General features: G+C 44.1%; 1 protein-coding gene across 8 annotated transcripts in view; it reads right to left on the reverse strand.

Moving 5' to 3' along the window:
- The window catches only part of NUP214 (nucleoporin 214), a 101,618-nt gene that overhangs the window by 72,609 nt on the left and 6,924 nt on the right, over positions 1-22,085 (reverse strand). For 3 of the 8 annotated variants that reach the window (XM_027614898.2, XM_027614896.2, XM_027614894.2), the window contains exons 6-17: positions 21,944-22,007; positions 21,377-21,480; positions 19,553-19,659; positions 18,635-18,701; positions 15,239-15,365; positions 13,767-13,928; positions 10,195-10,645; positions 8,479-8,654; positions 6,290-6,387; positions 2,953-3,039; positions 2,603-2,752; positions 1,526-1,684 (exon numbers count right to left, since the gene is read on the reverse strand). In XM_027614898.2, coding sequence (XP_027470699.2) covers positions 1,526-1,684; positions 2,603-2,752; positions 2,953-3,039; positions 6,290-6,387; positions 8,479-8,654; positions 10,195-10,645; positions 13,767-13,928; positions 15,239-15,365; positions 18,635-18,701; positions 19,553-19,659; positions 21,377-21,480; positions 21,944-22,007 — 1,752 coding nt within the window. Of the gene's footprint in view, positions 1-1,525; positions 1,685-2,602; positions 2,753-2,952; positions 3,040-6,289; positions 6,388-8,478; positions 8,655-8,823; positions 8,856-10,194; positions 10,646-13,766; positions 13,929-15,238; positions 15,366-18,120; positions 18,918-19,552; positions 19,660-21,376; positions 21,481-21,943; positions 22,008-22,085 lie in introns of those variants that run through there. The other 5 variants (XM_027614895.2, XM_027614900.2, XM_027614901.2 and 2 more) reach the window with 5 other exon arrangements.

Genomic DNA, 22,085 nt, shown 5'->3' on the forward strand with positions numbered 1-22,085 from the left:
ACTACTCGGATGGCTGCAGGGAGGCCTCCTTTGAGCACAAGTGCCACCGCGCCTCGTGCGTTCGTGGGCACTGCTGCTTCTGCGTGCCCTCTGTCTACCCGACAAGCCAACTTCTCTTTTAAGGCCTGTCATAGCTACTTCTTCTCTGTGGCCTAGCTGCTCCCTCATCTGCACTGCCATAGCAACGGATCCCACGTTCACATGTTCCCTTTTCCACCACCACTTATCCAGCTGCAGGGACGGGACAGCGTGGCACAGTGGTGAAGAGGCACAGGCCCTGCACCAGACTCGGCTCCAGCATTTATTCACGGGGACACCTGCACCGTTCCAGTATGTGCCTCCTTATCCTTCTTTTGTACGTGGTATGCGCTTGGTAAATGCTAGCTATAATTATCTACTTGGTACTGTGAAAAAAAGAAAAGCATTTCCTTTTGAATGGGGAAAGTGTTCCCCCAAAGCTGCATGCTTTTCTCTTCGTTTGGACACAGAGCAAGAGGTGAAAATGCATGAAGGAACAAAGTGTATCTCGATGCAACATGGAGGTGGTCATTTGATGACTGGCAGGCAGGGAGCCTGCTCTCTCTTGCTAAGACAGTAAATACCCACAGTCCTCCAGCAACAGCACAAGGGCTGAGGACACAGTGGGGGTTCCTCAACCTCTCCAGGACAAGGATCATTTCGTTCCTTTTCCTACCATCGGTCAGTTTACCAGGTATGGGATGGAAATGGCAGAAAGTGTAGAGTCTGCAGTCTCAAACTCCCTGAGGCAGGAGGGGATTCATCACACTCACAGACCTCACATCCTAGGCGAGGAAGTTCAGAGCGGCCACCTGTGCACCCTCTCCCACCAGGACTCTGGGCAAACGCGAGGAGGGAGGAGGTAACCCCGCTAAAGCTTGTGATGCAACAATTTTCAGTAAATTGAAAGATGAAAACAAAAACCAGATTTCACTACAACAAAGAATAAGAATAATCATAAATCAATGAGAGAAGTGACTCTGCTGAAGTATGGTGTACAGGAAAGAGCCCCAGCAGGTGGAGCTTTCCAACTGTTCACTCTTAACTAACATCATCATCATGGTCAAGCTCCTTAGACCATGGGGCCCAACTTCGTTAACTGTATAATGGGATAGTAACTCTCACCTTGCAGAGCAGTTGGTTTTGAAGTCTAGAAATCATGTGCAAAACACAGCCAGCACTGTTACTTAGCGCTCAACGAGTAGTTGCGACATGAAACCTTATTATTCATCATTTTGATTTTTAGGTATTATTTTTTTTCAATGGTTTGCCTTCTACCAAGCTTACAGTTTACTCAAGAATTCTAATGTTAGTTTTAATTCTACAAAACATCAAGTGGAGAAGTGCCGATTTCATGGCCACAGCCAAGGACATCTATGGAAAGTGGGCAAATCATTCACAGGAAACCAACAATTTCCTAAGGGCAGGCATCCGAATCAAGACTGACAAAGGAGAATGACTTGCAGGAGTTGGTTTTAAACAGCTCGTTTGGGCTGGATTCTCCTACCTGGAGCTGGGCTTCGCTCTTGGGGTCCAGGGGTCTCTTATAGAGCAAGTGCAGATACCCAGAGTCGCAGTCCCTCTCATTTTGTTCCCTGGCCTCTTCCACACCAGCAAAGCCCTCAAGTAAAGTTGTTTTCAGGGCACTGATATCTCCATGAAGAGACTAGAAAAGGTACAAGGGCCATATTGAGACAGAGAGTAGCATTTCTGAGAAACAAACCTTTCTGTCCGGATCAAGGACAACTATTTGGTGTTTCTCAAACAGCTTACGTGATGCACCTGTGAGTACACAAAAAGAAATTCATACAAAAAAGAAATTCACTGCCTGGAAAGAAAAAACACAAATATTCACTTTTTTAAAGTTATTTTTTCTTCCTCATTAAAAACCACATGTTCTAATGACCAGAAACTCAGAGAGTAAGAAAAGCTACTGGTCGTACCTAGAGTCCCACTGCCTGAAGACAACCACTGCCAACACCCTGGAGAACTCTCCTCTTTCCAAGGAGAGTTTTCAGAGCAGGGCTCTGGAGGCAGACAGTCGGGTGTGGCATATGGTAACTGGGTAGCTTTGGGCAAATCATTCCACCTCTCTACGCTGAAGCTTCCTTACTTGCAAGAGACACAGAGCAATAGCACCTACCAAACAGGATGGTTTGAGAATCAGCAGTAATACTTGATATTTTTATATCGTATATGCTCGTAAACCTCTTTACTATAATCTAACAATTTATCATAAAATATGGTAAATTTTCAAATATACCTAAACTAGTAACTATAATAGACTTTTATGGAGTGGCTGGTATGTGTCAATGGGATAGAAACTGTTATTATTCCATTTTCTATATAAGAAAACTAAAACCTAGAGTAGCTACATGAACCTGCCTAAAGACACATAATTTGTTAAGTGCTGAAGATAGGACCTGAACTTGGGCATTCCTAGGTAAACTACTCATGCTTCTATTAAAAACAAAAAAACAAAAAAAACCCCACACAATACCGGGGTCCTTGAAGAATGGAGTGCTAGGAGAGCAACTTTTTTAAAGTGCAATTCAACTCAGGAAGAACGTCAGTAAGCACAGACCTCTGTGGTCTCTTTAATCTCCAAAAGAAAGGTGTGCAGGTCGTCGGATTCCGTTCGCAGCATCTTCATCTCCTCCAAAGTGCCCACTTGGAAACAGGCTTTGGAAGTCCGGGCTTTCAGCTCTCCCAACTCCTTCTGAAAGTGCGCAATCTGCGGGAGCAAGAGGAAGGCCCTCAGTCTGAACAGTGCCGCTGTGCTGTCACTGCTCCTGGTCCCTCACAGCATGCAGCTCCAGGGCGCACCATGGCCAAATGCCAGAACAAAACGGTCACGCATGAGCCTGCACTCAGAGCCACTCCAGTCTCACAGTCAGAGCTCCTGCCGGAAAAAATCTGTAGGAACGACTTTACCTCTTCCCCGATTCCAGCCATCACAGGATCTGACTCTTTCCACTGATGTCCCTGCTTTTCTGTAACAGGAGGCTGAAGTGGTTTCGCCTGAAATGGAAGGCACAAGGTTGACAGATGCACGCCCACCATATGAATGGCTTCTTGAAGCAGCTACTTCAGTGCCTGGCACCCTCACAATACAGTCACTGCTCCCTCACCCATTCTTTCGAACCCATACTGACAGGGTACCTACTTGGTGTAAGGCATGTTCTAGACAGTGGAGAGAGAGAGAGGTGAACAAGACAGAGGAGGTCCCTACTCTCCTGGAACTTAGATTCTACTGGGCCAAGACAGGTGAGAAGTAAGCAAGTCAGATCATTTCAGCTGGTGATAGTGATAGGACAAAAGTAAACAGGAACTTAAGAAGAGAAAGGGGGCACGACTGGAGAGGAGAGGGCCCAGAAAGCCCTCACTGAGCACGGTCTCTGAACTGAGTCCTGAGGTAAAGCAGAAAGCTATGGAAAGTCCTAGAGAAAGCACCTTCCAGGCAGCGAGAGGAGCAAGCGCAGAGAATGGGAGGCAGGAAAGAACTCTGGCATGTTGGAGGTCAAGAGATAAAGTAAATGTGGGCCCAGGGAAGTCGGGGAGGGAACTGGAAAGGGCTGGTCAGGTCGTGTATGACTAAATGAATGAGTCTGAATGTTTTTCTAAGAGTGCTGAAAAACTACTATTGGAGTTCCAGGAGAGTCTGTTCTTTGACTTATGATTTTAAAAGATCCCTGTTGCTGCTAAATCGAGCACAGATGTCAGTGAGAGGGAGAAGAAACAGGGAAACCAGTCAGGAGGGTAATGAGGCAAGAGACGACAATGGGCTGAAATAATGACGTTAACAGGGGCAACAGATATGGATTTATGCCACGCACACGCCACATCAGAGTACAGCTGACAAGATCTTCCGCTAGTAAGGACTAGGGGGAGCTTCTGTTAAATAGAGGGATCCAGAATGACTTCTGGGTTTGGGGCTTGAGCAAACCACCTGGAACAGGTTCTGGAGGAGACAGAAATCAAGAATTCTACTGTAGAGACTTTATAACTTGAGATAGCTTTTAGATTATTTGATACCTACAGCAATTACCATATAGAGGATTTTTAGACTAAATAAGCAATCATTAAAACAGCAAACATTTATCTGATAAATACCACGTGTCGTGCACGATGCCAAAAGCTAGACTTAGAGGCTGGGCATTTACTATGCACCCCATAAAACAGCAAGCATTTATGTAGAAGTCCCACAAGTCAAGCATTATGCCAAAAGCTAGACCTGTAAATGGGGCATTTACCGTATGCCCTGTGGGGGTGTGTGCTGAGGGCAGGAGTGAGGCTGGTTGGGAAAGAGAAGGAAAAACCATGACTCTGGTCCTGAGGGCACACAAATCAAGTGGGAAAGTGACATAAAATTCTCTTGAAGTTAAACCATAATAATAAACTGAGGTGAAAGATTGTAAATCTTTAAATATGAAAAGAAAGTAATAAAGCTTTTAGAAAAACACAGGAAAATATCTTTTTGACCTTGGACCCAGAAATAATTTTTAAAACAGAACACAAAAAGCACTAATTTAAAAGAAAAGGTGATATACTGAACTATATTAAAAACTTGTCGGGCACCTGGGTGGCTCAGTTGGTTAAGCGACTGCCTTCAGCTCAGGTCATGATCCTGGAGTCCCGGGATCGAGTCCCACATGGGGAAATCCCTGCTCAGCAGGGAGTCTGCTTCTCCCTCTAACCCCCCCCCCCATGGGCTCTCTCTCTCTCTCTCTCATTCTCTCTCTCAAATAAAAATCTTTAAAAACAAAACAAAAAAACTTGTCATCAAAAGACACCACCAGCAGAATGAAAAAGCAATTACAGAGAAAGTATTTGCATTATGTGTGTGCACACATGCGTGTGTGTACCCGACAAGGAACTCTTACAGAAATCAGTAAAAAGACAGACAACCCCGTAGAAAAATAGATTAAAGACTTGAGAACAGACACCCCATTAAAGAAGATACTCAAATGGCCAAAATCACATGGAAAAAAGGCTAAATTTCAGAGGTCATCAGGGAAATACTAATTAAAACCACAAAATATGACAATAAAAAATGAAAAATAGAAAGACCAGTGAGGATAGAGGGCAGCTGATTCTCATATACTCCTGGTGGGCATTTACTGAAGAGAAATATACACGTATGTTCTATGACCCAGCAATTCCACTCCTCGGCGTACGCCCAACAGAAACGCATACGTATGTTCACCCATAGACCTCAACTAGCATGTTCGCAACAGCGCTATTTGTGGTAACTTAAACCTGGAAGCTCTTCAGATGTCTGCCAGGGGTAGAATACACACTTGTAGTATAGCCGCCCAATGAATTCCATACAGCCACAATGATACGGATCAATCTCACAAACATAATGTTGAGCCAAACTGCCCGATACAAGAATACACACTGTGTGATTCCATTTTAGAGAAGGTATGAAGAGGCCAAACTAAGTTCCACTGTCAGAAATTATAGCAGGGAGGGCGCCTGGGTGGCTCAGTTGGTTAAGCAACTGCCTTCGGCTCAGGTCATGATCCTGGAGTCCCGGGATCGAGTCCCGCATCGGGCTCCCTGCTCAGCAGGGAGTCTCCTTCTCCCTCTGACCCTCTTCCCTCTCGTGCTCTCTCTCTCTCTCTCATTCTCTCTCTCTCTCAAATAAATAAATAAAATCTTAAAAAAAAAAAAAAAAAGAAATTATAGCAGGGAGCCCCCTTCGGCAAGGGGAATAACTAAAAAGGGCACATGTGAGGGAGAATTCTGGGGTCCTGGTGATGTGCCATTTCTTGATCTAAGTGTTGGTTACCAAGGCATATTCAGCTGGTGTATGGGAATACTTTTTTTTTTCCCATATGTATTACATGCCAATAAAAAAATTAAGAAAAATAAACTGAGATGTTATGGGTAAACTGAGATGTTATGGAAAGCACAGAAAAAGACGGCATTGGATAGATTTCTCAGTTACTTTGGGAACGAGAGAGAAAAATCTGGTGCTACAGTCTTTTCAGAAGGAGAGAATACAACAAAGTGAACAGCACAGCACAGACAAGCTCAGGAACCTACAGAGAAAACAACGCTAAGACTCTGCGGCCGAGATAAATGGCTTTTAGGAGCACACATTACAAATGTTCCAAGCTCATACTTTAGTGTTTCCCATCACATAGCTCTGAGTACTATTTCAAAGGCATGAATGCTAAAACACAGAAACCCATTTTATAATAAACATGCATGACGGGGGCAATAGATGAATACACATACCATGGTAAATCAGGTTTGGACATACCTGGGGAGAGCCTGACTTTGCCCCTGGAGGGGTTACCCTGGGTGACTTCTGTACCACTGAGGGCACGGGGCCTGGGCCGCCCTGAGTAGACCGCCCTGCTGGAATAAGAGGTCAGTGAAAACAGAGAGCATTTCTTGCCATTATTTCTCCCAGCATTGTCCTTCCCTCAAACCTAAAAAAAAATAAGCTTCTCAGTGTCCCCGGCCCCCCTTTCATGGTTTTTGTTACCAAGAGGAGCATCTAGTTTGTTAGGCCTGTTCCAAGATAACAAAGAGCTAGATGTGAAACTCTTTTATAAAGCAGATGAAACTGGAATGTCTCTGATGGTAGTAGGTATGTGCAGTTTTGTGCAGGCCCAGGAGGCTGGCCATTCGGCCCATCCTTACTCTCCAGAGACTTCTGTTGCACCTCTGGGAACTGGGGACAAAGTTTAAATAATCCCATTACCTTGTAAGAACTCACAGGGCCTTCAGGACCCTCCTGGAAGTTTCTAGAAAAAACCTTGCTCTTTTGCACATTAGAATCACCTAGGGAGCTTTTAAAAAACAAATATACCAAAAACTCATACTCAAACCTCACCCCCAGAGAGCCTGATTGAACTGTCAGGGAGAGGATTCCCCAGGGAGTCTAGAGTGCCCCTGGAATTGTAATCCAATAACCCAGGACCCTCCAAACTTTAAGAACTAAATAATGCCAGCGGGGAGGGGAGTGGAAATCTGGGTGGTGAGCAATGGAAATGGAGACCGTGTATGCGCATCACAGTTCAAATTTTCTCTCCCACACTGAAAACAGATGTGAAAAGACTAAGGCAAGACTCCTTAACTTTCTGGGTCATAGACAGATATCTTTCAGAATTGGAGGCAAAATCCTAGAATGGGGTGACTTTGGCAAACTCCATGAGGCAGTCTTCTCTCCGGAGCAATAGATAAGTCAGGTAAGGGAGTTATTTCAGGAATCCACAGCCCCGTGCCTGCTCACTATTTACCAAGATAACATTGTTCCTGACACTCCAACACTAAATGGTTACCCAGACATGTCTGGCTACGTATCATCGCAGACATTCATGAAAATAACCCACTTAAAAACTGAGACAGACCTGGTAAACACCATCTAACCACGTGAGCAAATTCACATTACTCACCTCAGGACAAAATGAAATCATGTGACGTGATACCCATCACCTATGTGCTATTATTGCCCAAAACATTTAAATAGAATCTCATCGTGTGGAAACAATCAAGTCCAAACTGAGGGACTATTCCCAAACTACTGGCCTGACGTCTCCACAAACATCAATGCTGAGAAAGATGAGAACAGCAAAGAAATATTTGACAATGAGACTAAAGGGGAAAAACTGGAATAGAACATGTGGTCCTGACTGGAGGGAAACAGGCCATAAAGAACATTATTGGGACAACCGTGGAAGTGTCAATGGGGCCTACAGATCAGATTACGGTTACATTTCCTGAGTGTGACAATGTATCACGTACCCCTGAATTTAAGAGATATGTGCTTACGCGTTTAGGGGTGAAGTCTCTGCAATTAACTCTCAAATATTTTATTAAAAGAATGTATGCTAAAAAGACACAAAGCAAATGGTGCAAAGTGTTACCAAGCATTGTCTTGGTGGAGGGCACAGTCTTCATTACACAGTTTACACAACCTTTCTGCAGGTATGAAAGGGAAAAAAGACAGACCAGGTACCTTTGCTCATGGAGTTGGACCATGCACTTCGATCCAATCTGGTTATGAGAGCCATTTCCACTTGTAATCTGTATTTAATAGCCTTGCTCACAGTAGGGCTGAGTATGAAAATCACAGTCAGCCATCAGAAGCAAGAAGCTTAGAGTTACCACAGGCTTTTCCTCCTCTATGGAACTTCACGAATTGTTCTATAACTGCCCTTCACGTAGAGCAGGCTCCACATGAAGATAGATGTCACACAACAAGAGACTTGAATTATCAAGTACACTTAGCTCCATGAGAAACGTCTGGAGAGCCAAGGGTGGCAGCACCCAGGCCACGGAAACCCTCCCAATGGAGAATACAACCATCAGAGCTCACCAGTGTGAGATACAGGAAGCAAGAACGAATGATCTAGTCTATGGTGGCTAGGGTTCCTAACAACTGAAATACGCAAATGTAAGAATTCAGGGCTGAGCTCTGGAGCAGTTTGCTTAAAATCATACCTGATGCTGAGGGAGAGACTGAGGACTTTGAAGACACAGAGCCAGGTGGTGCTGAGAGCGGCGTGGGGTGGCTGAGGGGTCCAGAAGCAGCCGGCTTGGAGGCAGAGGGGAATGGCAGTGTCGCGGGCACACCCTGGGAGCTGATGGCAGGAGTGGAGGGAGCCACGGCAGTGAACCTGAAACGGTGGCCCGACTGTGTGAGGAGCGCCCGTGCCGAGGCTCCTTCACACTGGTCGTGAGCAGTGCCACCAACAGATGACTCACTGCTCCTATGGGTTTGCCTTCGTGAAACATAAATGTTTAGCTATTTCCTACAAATGGTGAACACTGCAAGGCAACATTTACCTTATCTTCTGCGTATTGAGGAATAAACTACTCCATGAAAATAACGAGCACCTAACATAAAGGAGAAATGAAGTTTATCGGGACGTGAAATATTTTTTTTATCAAGCCAAGTGAAAAAAAAAAAAGGAGGCTGGGACTCCATTATACTTAGAAGCGGCTAGTATTGTCCTGCCGAGGAAATCCTGAGAACTCGGTTTGGGGCACTCACCCCCTCTGGGGAGTGAGAAAGGCAGAGGGGAGCAGATCACTGGCTTTGGGACGCTTGTGGTCATGGAAAGTTAAGTTTTACCTACAGAGCAAAAGCCCGGAAACAACCTAACTGTCCAGCCTGAGTGGACTGGCCAGAGACATTTCAGTGAGGCTACAAAGTGGAATCCCAGGCAGCCATCCCAGTTAGAATGAGGTGGCTGTGTGGCCATGGCAGCAGCGGGGGCGACAGCGAGCACCGCCTCTGTGGCAAAGAGAGCCAGCAGAGAGGAGAGCGGGCAGGCTGGGAGGGGTGCGAGGTATCAGCCAGCACTTTCCGCAGGAGGCTTACACTCCAGAGGGGAGAACACAAGCAGCAGATAAAGAAGTAAAAAATGGGATGAGTGAGCTGGTAGGACCCACGTGGGGAGGAAACGGAGGGCCATGTTAAGGAGTCTGGACTGTCCTGGAAAAGAAGTGAGAAGCCCCTGGGGCCCGTCAGGCGGGAGAGTCACCTGACACAGGTACAACTTCACAGACCACTGTGGTGGCTGTCATGAAGCAGTTCAGAGACTAAAGGGGAAAAGGACTATAAGAGATTCATTCCCACCCACCCCCCAACCAAGGATGTACATTCCTTATTGTTTCATTTTTTAAAATAAGGAATATCAGGGCGCCTGGGTGGCTCAGTCGGTTAAGGGTCCAACTCTTGTTCTTGGCTCAGGTCATGATCTCAGGGTCTTGAGATCCAGCCCCACATCAGGCTCCATACTGGGCATGGAGCCTGCGTGGGATTCCCTCTCCCTCTGCCCCTCCCTGTGCACGGGCACATTCTCTCTCTCTCTCTCTCTCTCTCTATATATATATATATACACACATGTAAATAGAAAATAAGGAGAATCTCCTGCATTTTAAATCTGAAAAAGCAAAAACGAGCATATAAATATAACCTCTAATGATTTAAAAAAAATTTCAAAGAGACTCTTCTGGACGCCATCCACTGATTAAACACAAACATTTTATGTTGTTTAAATTCTTACCACTTGCCATTATTATTTTGGAAAACAAGAAGAAAGTGAAAATCTATCTGTAACTTCACCCACAGTGGCTCTGTCTCCAGTGAGTAGCACGTGATATTTTTACTCATGCCAAAGCAGCCGCAAGCTCTCTTCAAGTGTTACTTACTTCTCGCTAAGGTTGACCCTGACGGAGGAGGCTGGAGGTGGGAAGGCCGGCTTCGGGCCTACGTCCGGAGCAGACGCACTCGGCGCCGGTGCACCTTCCACGGTAGGCTTCAACCCCGGGGACCCGAAGGAGAACGGGGCAGCGGGCGGCGTCATGGGAGAGGCCACAGGGCCGGGCGCCAGGGAGGCCTGAGGAGGAGGAGGAGCAAAAGAGAAGGTGGATGCGCCTGAGCCGCTGGCATGTGGAGGGGGCTCCCCTGGGACAGAAGTGGATGACTTCAAGGAGGCAGAACCGAAGGAGAACGGTGCAGGAGCTCCAACAGCAGAAGGCAAATAGAAGGTGGAGGGCGCAGCAGCCAGCGACGACGGTGGGCCAGGGACGGGCGCTGCAGGGGCTGGTGCGTCGAGCTTCTGTGGAGCTTGAGAGAAGGTGGGGGTAGTGGGAGTACTCCCTGCAGTGAACAAGATGGAGAGAAAGGAAGGGAGAAGTTAGCACCGTAACAGTGGACGTCCATGTGACAGAAAGCAAGTGGAAAAGGGCTCGTGGCAGAACGAAGCCAGAAAGAATGTTCAGTCCTAGTTCGGGGGGGCGGGGGGGGGAGGGAGTAGGGTGGATGGCGGACTTGCCATAGCAAAACTTCCACATGGTCAGATGGACAGAACTGTGAAGGAAAAAGAAGATGGGGAAAGACCTTAGATTTAACAGGACTTCACGGACGGGGGAGGGGGGGGAAGGAATGTTTCAACGTTACAGTGAAAAAGAAACCATTTTGCAATATTTCACAGCAATCAGGAAAAAACTTTAATTCAGACCTCCACTTCATAATAGTCACTAAAACCAATTCCAGCTAAATTAAAGACGTCTAGACGTACAGAAGCACATGTATGCGTGCCTCTCAAAACGAAAGAGGCAAAAAGCGACTCAAGTCACGAAGAGTGTAACAACTTGAAATTTAGAAGTAACCAAAAAAAAAAAATCACAGGAGGAAAAGATTAAGATTTGAGATCTGACCGAGTAAAAACGGTTACAAAACTAAAAAAAATCTGTAGTAAATAACCGTGTTTTATATTTTTTTAAAAAGCTCATACGAATCAAGATAAAGAAATTTCAAGACTCTGATATGAGCTGAGAACCTAAATCGTAAAATAATACTTCAATCTGTCTAATCAAAGAAGTGCAAATTTAAATGATTGCATATTTTTATTGTTCTCTAAATTATCAAAATTTAAATATGTATAACCCCCTATGCTTGGAAGGGAAAGATGAACCTGAAACCTTTTACACCAGTACCTAATTTAGCATAACCTTTTAGAAAACACTTTAGCATTATGTCTCAAAATCATAAAAAATGGATTTAGTAATCCCACTTCTAAGAATAAAGCCTACAAAAATAACCTAAGACATGAAAAAGACATTTAATACAACCCAAATGGTAAAAGATGTTCAATGGAATAGTAAGCACTCTTAAATGAATCACAAAGATTACGTAAGACCCTAGAAACAGAATTTAAATTAAAAGTCTGCACACCAATGATGTATACAATAGGATTACAACTATGAAGAAAGATGTTTATTAAAAAACACTAGAAGGGAAGACAGGTTTAAATATTTTTCTATTTTCAAACTTTCTATAAACATGTTTATTTGCCAAACTCAGTAACTCGATAAATAAATAAGAAAGCAGTATTTTTTACCAATACCTTTATGTTATTGGGTCTTGATTCTTCCAAACTGTCTGAGCTGACTGATAATTTACCTTCATTATGTCAAAAGTAATGAAACACTTAGGATACAAGTATGAAAATGCTTCTGAAAAAGAAGACCCCAGTAAACTGCCACTTTTATGGAAGTGTAAAAATGCAAGCAAATTTATTGTTAATACTTCTTTCACACAATAAATATGGAATCAGCGACAGCTAACTTCTCTAAAGACACAAACATAGAGATGTTCATCACTTCTATGCACATTCAAAAGACCAACGTGAAAAGTATATGCCAGACCCGAAAGAAATCAGAGGCACTTTCCTAACATATGAAAACCGCCATGATCATTCACCCCAGCATCTGTGGAGCTGTAGCGTGGAAATAGGCAGAACCATTAACGTCTCCTGGACCCACCGCCTAGGCTTTAGCTACAGCTGGCAGGCTACTTTCTCCCCCTTCCAAGGCTCTCTTCTGCTCATCTGAACACGACTGCCTCCTCTGGACCAAGTGTGAGGGAAGAGGGGGCTTTTTCTAGGAGAGGCGAACAATTAACACTAGCCTCCGCTTGTGCTCAGGGGTTTGATGGGCTAGTAGCAAAGTCCTTCACATTGGACTGTGCTCAGAAACAAACACCATCCCTCAGGCTCCCAACTTCATGGGGTGTACTGCTTGTGGACAGAGACAGACTGTGCAACTGAGTGTAGATAGTGCGTGGTACTCAGGAGCACTTAAAGAAAAAAAACAACTCAAAGAAGATACACTGTAGATGATGAGATGCCCCAGCACAACACTCATACAGACTATGCACGGTCACCTGGTTTACTACTTGGGGTCGCACTGCCAAATGACAGGAGCCCAAGTGTCTTGGTGGTTCTATTATGAACCACCCACTCTGCATTGAGAAGCAGCAAGAAAACAGTGTCAACCTTATCCAACCTGGCTGGTCAACATGCTTCTTCTTAGATAGAGAACTGGTTACACCACACATTTTTTAGCCAGAAATAGTTATATAGTCACAGAATTCAAAGAGAAACAGTGGTGAAATTTTAAAATATGGAACAATCCTCTTTTAAAAAGTTTTATATTGTTCTCACAAATGATATGCTGTCACTGTGAAAAATGTGAAAATACAAATTAGCGTCTGCATGTGTGCATTTATGTATATAAAGAATATGCACCAAAATGTTGACTATGGCTACTGCTTGATGACTGATGGGCTCTTAAGTGATTTTATAGTTTCTAATTTTCCTCCAATAAACATATACTACTTAAGCAATATTTTCAAAGAAGAGAAGAAAAAAATACCTAAAGAAAATTAAATATAAACAAAACCTCCATGTTCCCACCACCCAGATATAACCACTATTTAGATTTTAATATCCACCTTTCTTGTATTCCCTATGTATATATTTTTTCTCATGAGAAAAGAATCATAGAGTATATAATACTTTCTCATGATATAGTCCACTAGCGCTTTGTCAACAAATGCAACATTTTTAAGTTACATGGCATTCACTGTATGCATGTACAACCACATATTTAACCAATCCCTCAGGACTACACATGTCTCTAGGACTCAGACCATACAATACAGGGTGCTATAACAGGATACTGTTGGTAGATTACCTGATGGGATCCATCTGGCTGGGCTTCCTTTTCCCTAAAGTAAAGGTTGGAGAATAAAGCTTGTGGGCAAGGGGATGCAAGAATGTGCGTGTGTTCAAGGAAAAGTTGGTCCCTGCCCCTTTAAGACAGATGGGCCCGGTGAAAAGGACGACTATGTGTCCCTACACAGTGTTCATCCTTGGCAACGGTCCGGAACAAGCCCCTGGTATTCCCTCTGTGCCAGAGCAGGAAGAGGCACGTACCTGACGACTTGGGTTGTCGCTCTCCTTCTAACGAGAGCCGCTCCGGCGTCTTGATGAGGGACCTAACCCCAGGATTTTGATTGATCATATAAAATGGACAAAGCACACCATCTGTTGAAAGTAACATAAGAACTGGAGCGGGAGGAAGAGTCTTCTCATCATCTGTTAAAAAAAGAAAGTGCAAGTGAAAAAAGAGCCAAGTCATGAAGGGCCTGGGTGGGAAGGGAAAAACTGCCCTGAGCGAGAAGGGGTGTAGCAGACTCGCCCCAACAGTAGCTCAAGTCCGTTTGTTCCGATTCACACCCGAAGAGACTCTCGAGCATCAGCTCTTGAAAGACAGCTCCTGCCATTATCGACAGCCACTGTCCTGCCGGACCCCGCAGGGGAGCTCCAGCAGACTGCGGCAGCCGTGACTGTCCCTAAACTCCCATGATTTTTACGAGTGTCTCAGTGTTCAAGATGTTCCCCTGACCGAGGGGCGCCTGGGTGGCTCAGTTGGTTAAGCGACTGCCTTTGGCTCAGGTCATGATCCTGGAGTCCCAGGATTGAGTCCCGCAGCGGGCTCCCTGCTCAGCAGGGAGTCTGCTTCTCCCTCTGACCCTCCCCTGTCTCATGCTCTCTCTCTCTATCTCATTCTCTCTCTCAAATAAATAAATAAAATCTTTAAAAAAAAAAAAAAAAAAAAAGATGTTCCCCTGACCGAGACAGGCATCTCTAGGAGGGGGCCAGTCTAGCAGAAAAGTGACGGACTACACACTTTGGAAAACACATGGAAGGACACAGAAAGGTGAGTCAAACTACTTTATACTCATTCACAGTTGAATCCTAACTTGTATTCTGTCAACTAAGACTTGAAGAGAATCAGAGTAAATGAGCCAAGGAGACCCAATAACCTGACCAGGGAAAGGACAGGAAGGAGCTTAGCAGTGCTCGATGAGGACACCTCTCTACGCTGAAGCGCCGAAGAGCAGAGAATACGTGTTCCGCAGCACGTGCGCAGCTCTGCCATGTTCCAGCAGGGAGAAGACACACTCAGAGCACACACTCAGACCCACTTTGGAAGCCAAGTGCTTGAGGTCCCCATTCTCTAACCCATGTCTTCACACCAAGCACTGCTATGCAGGACTGGGCCAGGGTGCTATTCCCATGAGAGGCCACTGCGGAACTGGAGTGCTCAGAGAAACAGGGTGATGAGATCCCTGTTCTAGATTTTGCCCATATGCAAAAGCACATACAGATATGCGTGTACGCACATAGAGTCTGGCTTTTGTCTTATCAATGAATGTCCATCAAGTTAATCCAGTGTTGTCACAACGCACTCTGTATCACTCTTCAAGTGGAAATGTGCTACCAGAAGTTAAAAGTGCCCCGCAGAGTAGATCCTATCACAAACACGCAGAACAGGATTTAAATATCAACCACCATTACAAAGAAGACCACTTCTGCACTGAGCTACGTCAGGCCATACTTACTGATGGTTATTTCCACTTGGTTAGTATAGTCGACGGCAACTCCCACGGGCAGCGAGTCATCACTCTTGTCAGTCACAGGCAATTCAGCTCGACTAGAATCCTCTAGGAGCCAAGATTCCCAATTAATCTGGAAAAAAGATGAAAATGCTATGTTGGTTAGAGCTTTGCATTGGTTCTCCCATTATTCAAACAGGAGAGAAGAAAAGACAAGTCACTTGGTTTAGATTTATGTATTGACTAGACTCTGAAATCTGGGAAGATGGTCTAAAAGCCATGAGCATCCTAGCAAGTGAGGGGTTAATTTTTCAAATTAACCTATGTATTCCTGGTATACCGTGTCCCTGCCTTGTGAATAAATAATCACTATCATGAAACACTTTCCAAAGTACCATCTACCCCAACTAGGTAGATTCCTAAAAACGGTGGGTGAATCTTAATACCTACACCAACCAGTTATTAGCTGCTCCTAGAAATGTGGGACTGGTACCAGGAACTCCAGTTGATTCCTAGTGTGGTCTTCAGCAGTGTGGCTTATAAAGCTAGCCAGATGCCCTATGCTCACTTATCCATGGAGAGTTACCCTTAGTTCTGGTCTTCCCAGATCTTGGCATCAGTTCCTCACATGGGCACCTCTTCCTGCCTTTGGGGTCCTTGAGAAACCACTAAGTCTTTCCCACAAACTCCCCTTCTGCTTATGTCTATGCTTGAATGGGCTGTATGCCTGCCAATAAATGATTTCTGATTTTTTTAAAAAGATTTTGTTTATTTATTTGACAGAGAGAGACACAGCGAGAGAGGGAACACAAGCAGGGGGAGTGGGAGAGGGAGAAGCAGGCTTCCCGCGGAGCAGGGAGCCCGATGTGGGGCTCGATCCCAGGACCCTGGGATCATGACCTGAGCCGAAGGCAGACGCTTAACGAATGAACCACCCAGGCACCACCAATGATTTCTGATTTTTAAAATCACTACATTTACGTAACTTTCAGTGTCGACCAAAACTGGGCAGCATGAATCAAAAGGGAATAATGCTCCACGAATAACAGAGAAAAAAGCAAAAAGCTGTTTAGGAAAGGGAACGTAATCATACTCCATGACTTAGCTATGGTGTGAATAATAGTCACATTCACAATAATGTAAACAAAATTGACTTCAACTCTGAAAAACAATCTATAGACAAAATATAGAAGACTTAATCACTACAGAACAGAATGCAAAAGTTTTGATTTTGCAAAAGACAAGCCAGATGGGACGCCTGGGTGGCTCAGTCGGTTAAGCGTCTGCCTTCGGCTCAGGTCATGATCCCAGGGTCCTGGGATCGAGTCCCGCATTGGGCTCCCTGCTCGGCGGGGAGCCTCCTTCTCCCTCTGCCTCTGCCTCTCTCTCTCTGTCTCTCATGAATAAATAAATAAAAAAATCTTTAAAAAAAAAAAAAAAAGACAAGCCAGATGACAACAGCCAGGAGGTGGGAGTGGGGGAAGGTGTGCTAAAGGCAAGGGTGGGGGAGAAGGTATTCCTCTTCTCACAAAGTAGGTCAAGAGATACTGCGTATGGTGACACCGTAAGAAACGAAGGTAAAAAATATTACTTACGGTTACAACACAACAGTGCTGTAACCCGAGCGGAAGGATGAGAATTTAAGGGCCATATGTGAGCTATATCCTTATCTGCCACAACAGGTGATAAGGTCTAAAATCAATAATCGCTAACTAGTGATAAAGCAGATTACTATTTATTTTTTTTAGAGGTGGGGAGAGAGGGAGAGGGAGAGAGAATCTTAAGCAGACTCCATGCCCAGCACAGAGTCCGACACAGGGCTCTATCTCACAAGCCTGAGATCATGATGTGAACCAAAATTAAGAGTTGGACGCTTAACCAACTGAGCCACCCAGGTACCCTGAAGATTATTTACAGATAAGGAGGTAATCTTTAAAAGTAAAAATTTACAAGATAAAAAAAGTCCCCTGTCAATAGGGCTGGATAAGGATGGGGTAGGGCAAGGGTAATATTTTTTTTCACTTATAAACCCTTTCTACTATTTGATTTTTTAGCCACGTACATAAATTACCCAGGTAAGAAACAAAAATACAAGTATATTTTAAATGTGTCAGTACATAAAATAGTTGTACTCTTAGGAAACTGTTATTAAAGACAATCTAAGACTTTACATCAGACTGCTGAACGCTGGCCTGTGACCCCAGAGTGGCCCACCCCAGACACTATGAGAGCCACGCATGTACAATGGACCATCTTGCCACCCAGAGAATGAAGGATAAATACTAAATGGTTGGAGAGGCATAAGTCTCTGTGTGTGGGGCGCACACGTTTTTAAATTCAAGGCACAGTTTTAAGAAGAAAAGTTCCCTAGGGTGCCTGGGTGGTGTAGTCAGTTACACGCCTGACTCTCAGTTTCGGCTCAGGTCATGATCTTGGGATCGAGCCCTACATAGGGCTCTGCACTCAGTGCAGAGTCTGAGTTTCTTTCTCCCTCCCCCCTGCACGTGCACACTCTCTAAGATGAATAAATCAATCTTTAAAAAAACAAACAAAAACAGGGGACGCCTGGGTGTGGCTCAGTAGGTTGGGCGGCTGCCTTTGGCTCAGATCACGATCCCAGGGTCCTGGGAGCAAGTTCCGCATCAGGCTCCCTGCTCGGCGGGGAGTCTGCTTCTCCCTCTGCTTGTGTTCTCTTGCTCTCTGACAAATAAATAAATAAAATCTTTAAAGAAAAAAAAAAAAGAAGGAAAAGAAATTTCCCTTTCATCACATCCTTCTGTGGTCACTCTGTATAACCTACCTTGGTTTAGGATGGCTTACCACAATCACCTCAGCCCAATTCCTCTCCGCAAGCAGGACAAAGTGCCAGAAAGGAGGTGGGTACTTACACACACAGGTGCTTTTAGCTCTCTGGTGGTTTTTCAAAGTGAAACAAAGTATTGCTGGTGAGTCACAATTTGGTACGATCTGCATGTTTCTCTCCATTAATCAAGGATGGGTTAGAGTTGACTGAGCAGAAGGGGCAGGTTCAAGCAACAGGAAGAAAATAAAGATGGAAAACAGAACAAGGCCGAAAACCCTCCTACACACCCAGGCGTGCTCCTGTGGGACGCTGATTATATCATATGTTTCCACAGCTCGTGAGTGGATCCGGAAAGGACAGGGTTTTTTTATGACAGTGGAGGAGCTGCTGAGTCTGAAACCAGTATCTCTGTCCAGGGCGATATCCAAGGCACCTGGCCCAAGGCACTCTGTCACGTCAGCCAAGTGTCAGCTTTGCTCTCACCCAGAAATTCATCCAAAGGGACGTGGCTTCGTCTAAACGTTCTCCACACAGTTAACTCCCTCCAGAATCTTTCTCAGAAAACTATCCCATAAAAGTGACCAAAGAGTGAAATTTACCTGATCTGTCTGTCGAGCAAGGATACTGACTTCTGTCGAAGCCGCAGATGCTGCCAGCACTAAATCCCTTCAAGGAAGAAAAGCAGAAGACCATTAAATTGAAACACAGCAACAGCTCTAACCCGACTTGAGCCAGCGGTGGCCTCCATGAGGACTTCTCGAGATGTCAAGGAAGAAGGTGAGGTTTCCTTCATGGCTGAAGAAACGTGAGAAGATTTTAGATGTAAAGCTTCTTAGTTCATACGATAAAGCCCTGGAGACTCAGCCAACTGCCCAGGTATTTCTGACAAAGTTCAGAGACACAACAAAATCAAGTCAGAATTTCCAATAAATCTACTGCCCTGTAAACAGAATAATCTGGTGAATTTTCAGAAAAAAAAAAAAAAAAGCTTTGTTTCAAGCTATCTTTCAAGGGGAAACCTCTGCTCTCAGAGGAAAACTTTTAATACATTCCTTAAATATCAGTATTGTAAGTCTTCACTGGTGTTACTGAGAAAACAGGGTTTTTAAGATAAGTATTCAATCTAGATAATTTAAGATTGGGGAAACGGAAGTAGTATCCAGCATCAGAGCAAAATATGTTCAAGGGCATCTCAATTCTCCATTCTCCTTTCCTCCAGAAAAGAATTTCAGGAGTGCCTGAGTGGCTCAGTCGGTTGGGCGTCTGCCTCCGGCTCAGGTCATGATCCTGGGGTCCTGGGATCGAGCCCCACGTCGGGCTCCCTGCTCAGCAGAGAGCCTGCTTCTCCCTCTCCCTCTGCTCCCGTGCTCCTGCTCTCTCGCTTGCTCTATCTCAAATAAATAAATAAATAAAATCTTTAAAAAAAGAAAAGAAAAGGAAAGAATTTCGAAGTTGGAACAAAGCGATGCAGGTGCGACCCGACAGAGAGAGGAGTCCCTGCTGGGTTCTCAGCTCACCATTCTTCAATGTAACTGAGGTAGTAATGGTGCTGCCTCTCTGTGCAGCTGCCATAGCAGGGCTCCATAAAGTTCACAAAGATCTCTGGGTGCTTTTCTTCTTTCTTCTACAATAAACAAAAGGAGAGGAAAAAAAAAAAAATCCCACGTGCAATTTTTCTTTAATTCTACACAGTTAAGGATCTCGAAAAAGAAAACCACTTATGTTTTATGAGAAAATTCACTCAAAAATCTATGTCCAAATATACAGACACGCTAGAAAGGCAGAGTTGAGCAGTTGGGCAATATGAATGGTGACCACTAACCAAACTGGATTCAAACTGCCTTGTCGCTTTCTGGCCGTGGGACAAGCACGGCTAGACTGCTCAGCCTCTCTGATACTGTTTTCTCATGTCTGTAGTGGGCCTGCTGAACTTACTCCACAGGCTGTCTTAAGTGTGGAACAAAGTGATACCTGTAAAGCTTCTAGCCCAGGACATGGAACCTAAGAAAGAGTCAATAAACGCCAGAGCTAATATTATCCCTGGGAATAGAAAATCGTAATGAGCTCTTCAAATAAGGACCTCAAAAACATATTTTTAAAATTCAACATTATCAGGAACCCAAAACTTAATAAAAACAAGGCCTTTTTCTACATATCCCTAGCAAAGATTAAAAACGCTACCACTGCATCTTGACACACTCGTGGGGCAACTGGGATCACCATTGGTGGGAGATGTATAAACGGCTACAACTTTTCTAAAAGACACTTTGGCAATGTTTTCAAAAGCTTAGCATATACCACTCAACCAAACTCACTTCTAGGTATTTATCTTAAAAAATAAACATAGTCACAGAAAAGGCACATAAAAGAACGCATCATGGTATTCCTTAGAATAGGAGAAGACTGAAAACAACTTGAGCATCCAACAGTGAAAGAGCTCAATAAATTATCTGTCCAAAAAGCCAAATACAGATTGTATTCACTGACTTAGAAAGATGCTTACAATTTACCACTAAGTAAAACAAGGTTGCAAAACAATAACTCGTGCAACTCCCACTTTTGTTACGTTTAGACATTTATTTATGTATTTTTAAACTTTTTTTGGACTTTGAAAGCCAGTACTGATTTGAAAATATAAGCTTTACCTCATTTGGTTTTTTTAAATGCCACTGCAATTTAGGGACATTTTGTACATCTCATTATTAATGTTCTTCCGTGTTTTCAAAATGACTCACTCCCTTTGGTCATTCCGCTCTCTGCTCAAATGGCTCCTCCTCAGAGGCCTTCCTTGAGCACCAATCCGCACTGCACCTCTGTCATCATCTGCTCCATACCCTTCATTGTTCCCTCCATCGCCCTCATCATTCCTTGATCTACACTTATTTACTGACTAGCACATTCATCAGAATGTCAGATCCACAAAAACAAGGACTCTGCCTCAGTCACCACTGTATTCTCAGCTTTAAAGCAGTGCCTAGCACACTGCAGGCATCTGACAAATATCTGATCAATATAAATAAGTGAAAGAATTTTAAAAATCACGGTGTTTAACTGCTTTTCTAAAACCTCTTTATCAAGTTAACATCTACCAGGGCTCCCAGTTTACGGTGTAAGCAAAAGCAACTTTTAGGATTTTTTTCACCTTATGACTAACCAGGAGAATATGCTGTAAGCAGACACCATAATTTTGGCCCCCAGGCCCATGGTGCAGCATTAAAGTTTTACACTTGAAGTTGTACCATCCCTGCCAGCAAAAAAGGAAACTAAAGCCAAAGCCTTGAACTTTATTAGAGGACCTCTATGATTCTCAAAGGACAAGGATGTCCCTTTCATATACATACCGGGAGGAGAGCCATCACCACATCTGGAGAAGTTTCCAAGGTCCCATCTGCAGCAGCATATACGATTGTGAAGACATAAGTACCAATCCACAGCACATCGAGAACTGAAATACATGAACTCTAATAAAGCATCTTATGTTTGGAATAGCTCCTGTATGTTAAAAAATTAACAACCCATGGATAAAAAAATCAGAGTGCGATAGTTTTAACTAAGGTCCAGATTTCACTGGCTAAATATAATTCACAAATACAAAGAATTCAAGAAGCCCAAATTCATCCCAAAGTGGTATTTTTTTTTTTTCTGGCAGACTGTAAGGAGGGCAAATTTTGAAAGAATTCTAATAAAATATCAGGATCCATTTACTGTTATTTACCACGAGACACAGGTGTCTACCAGAGGATTATTGTTATGCTGGCTTAATTAGCTAACTGTAATAATGGGAGTATTCATGCAGGAGGTGCTAACAATTTCCTGAGCGGGCATGTAGCTGCATCACATGATGTGAAATTTCTGTAATACTGTCACCTCATTAGAGGTCGACCCAGTAAGAAAAGCAGATGGGTTACCTCTGACAGGATGATCTGACTCATAAAACGGCGGACAAGGAATAACTTTTTTTTCCTGCAAAGTCTGAAAGAGATTTGGGGGTGGGGAGGGGGGAAGAGTGTCAAATGAAATAAACCTAAACCAATGAAACTCTGTCAAATC

Source organism: Zalophus californianus, chromosome 13 (genome assembly GCF_009762305.2).
Source record: "Zalophus californianus isolate mZalCal1 chromosome 13, mZalCal1.pri.v2, whole genome shotgun sequence".
NCBI lineage: Eukaryota > Metazoa > Chordata > Mammalia > Carnivora > Otariidae > Zalophus > Zalophus californianus.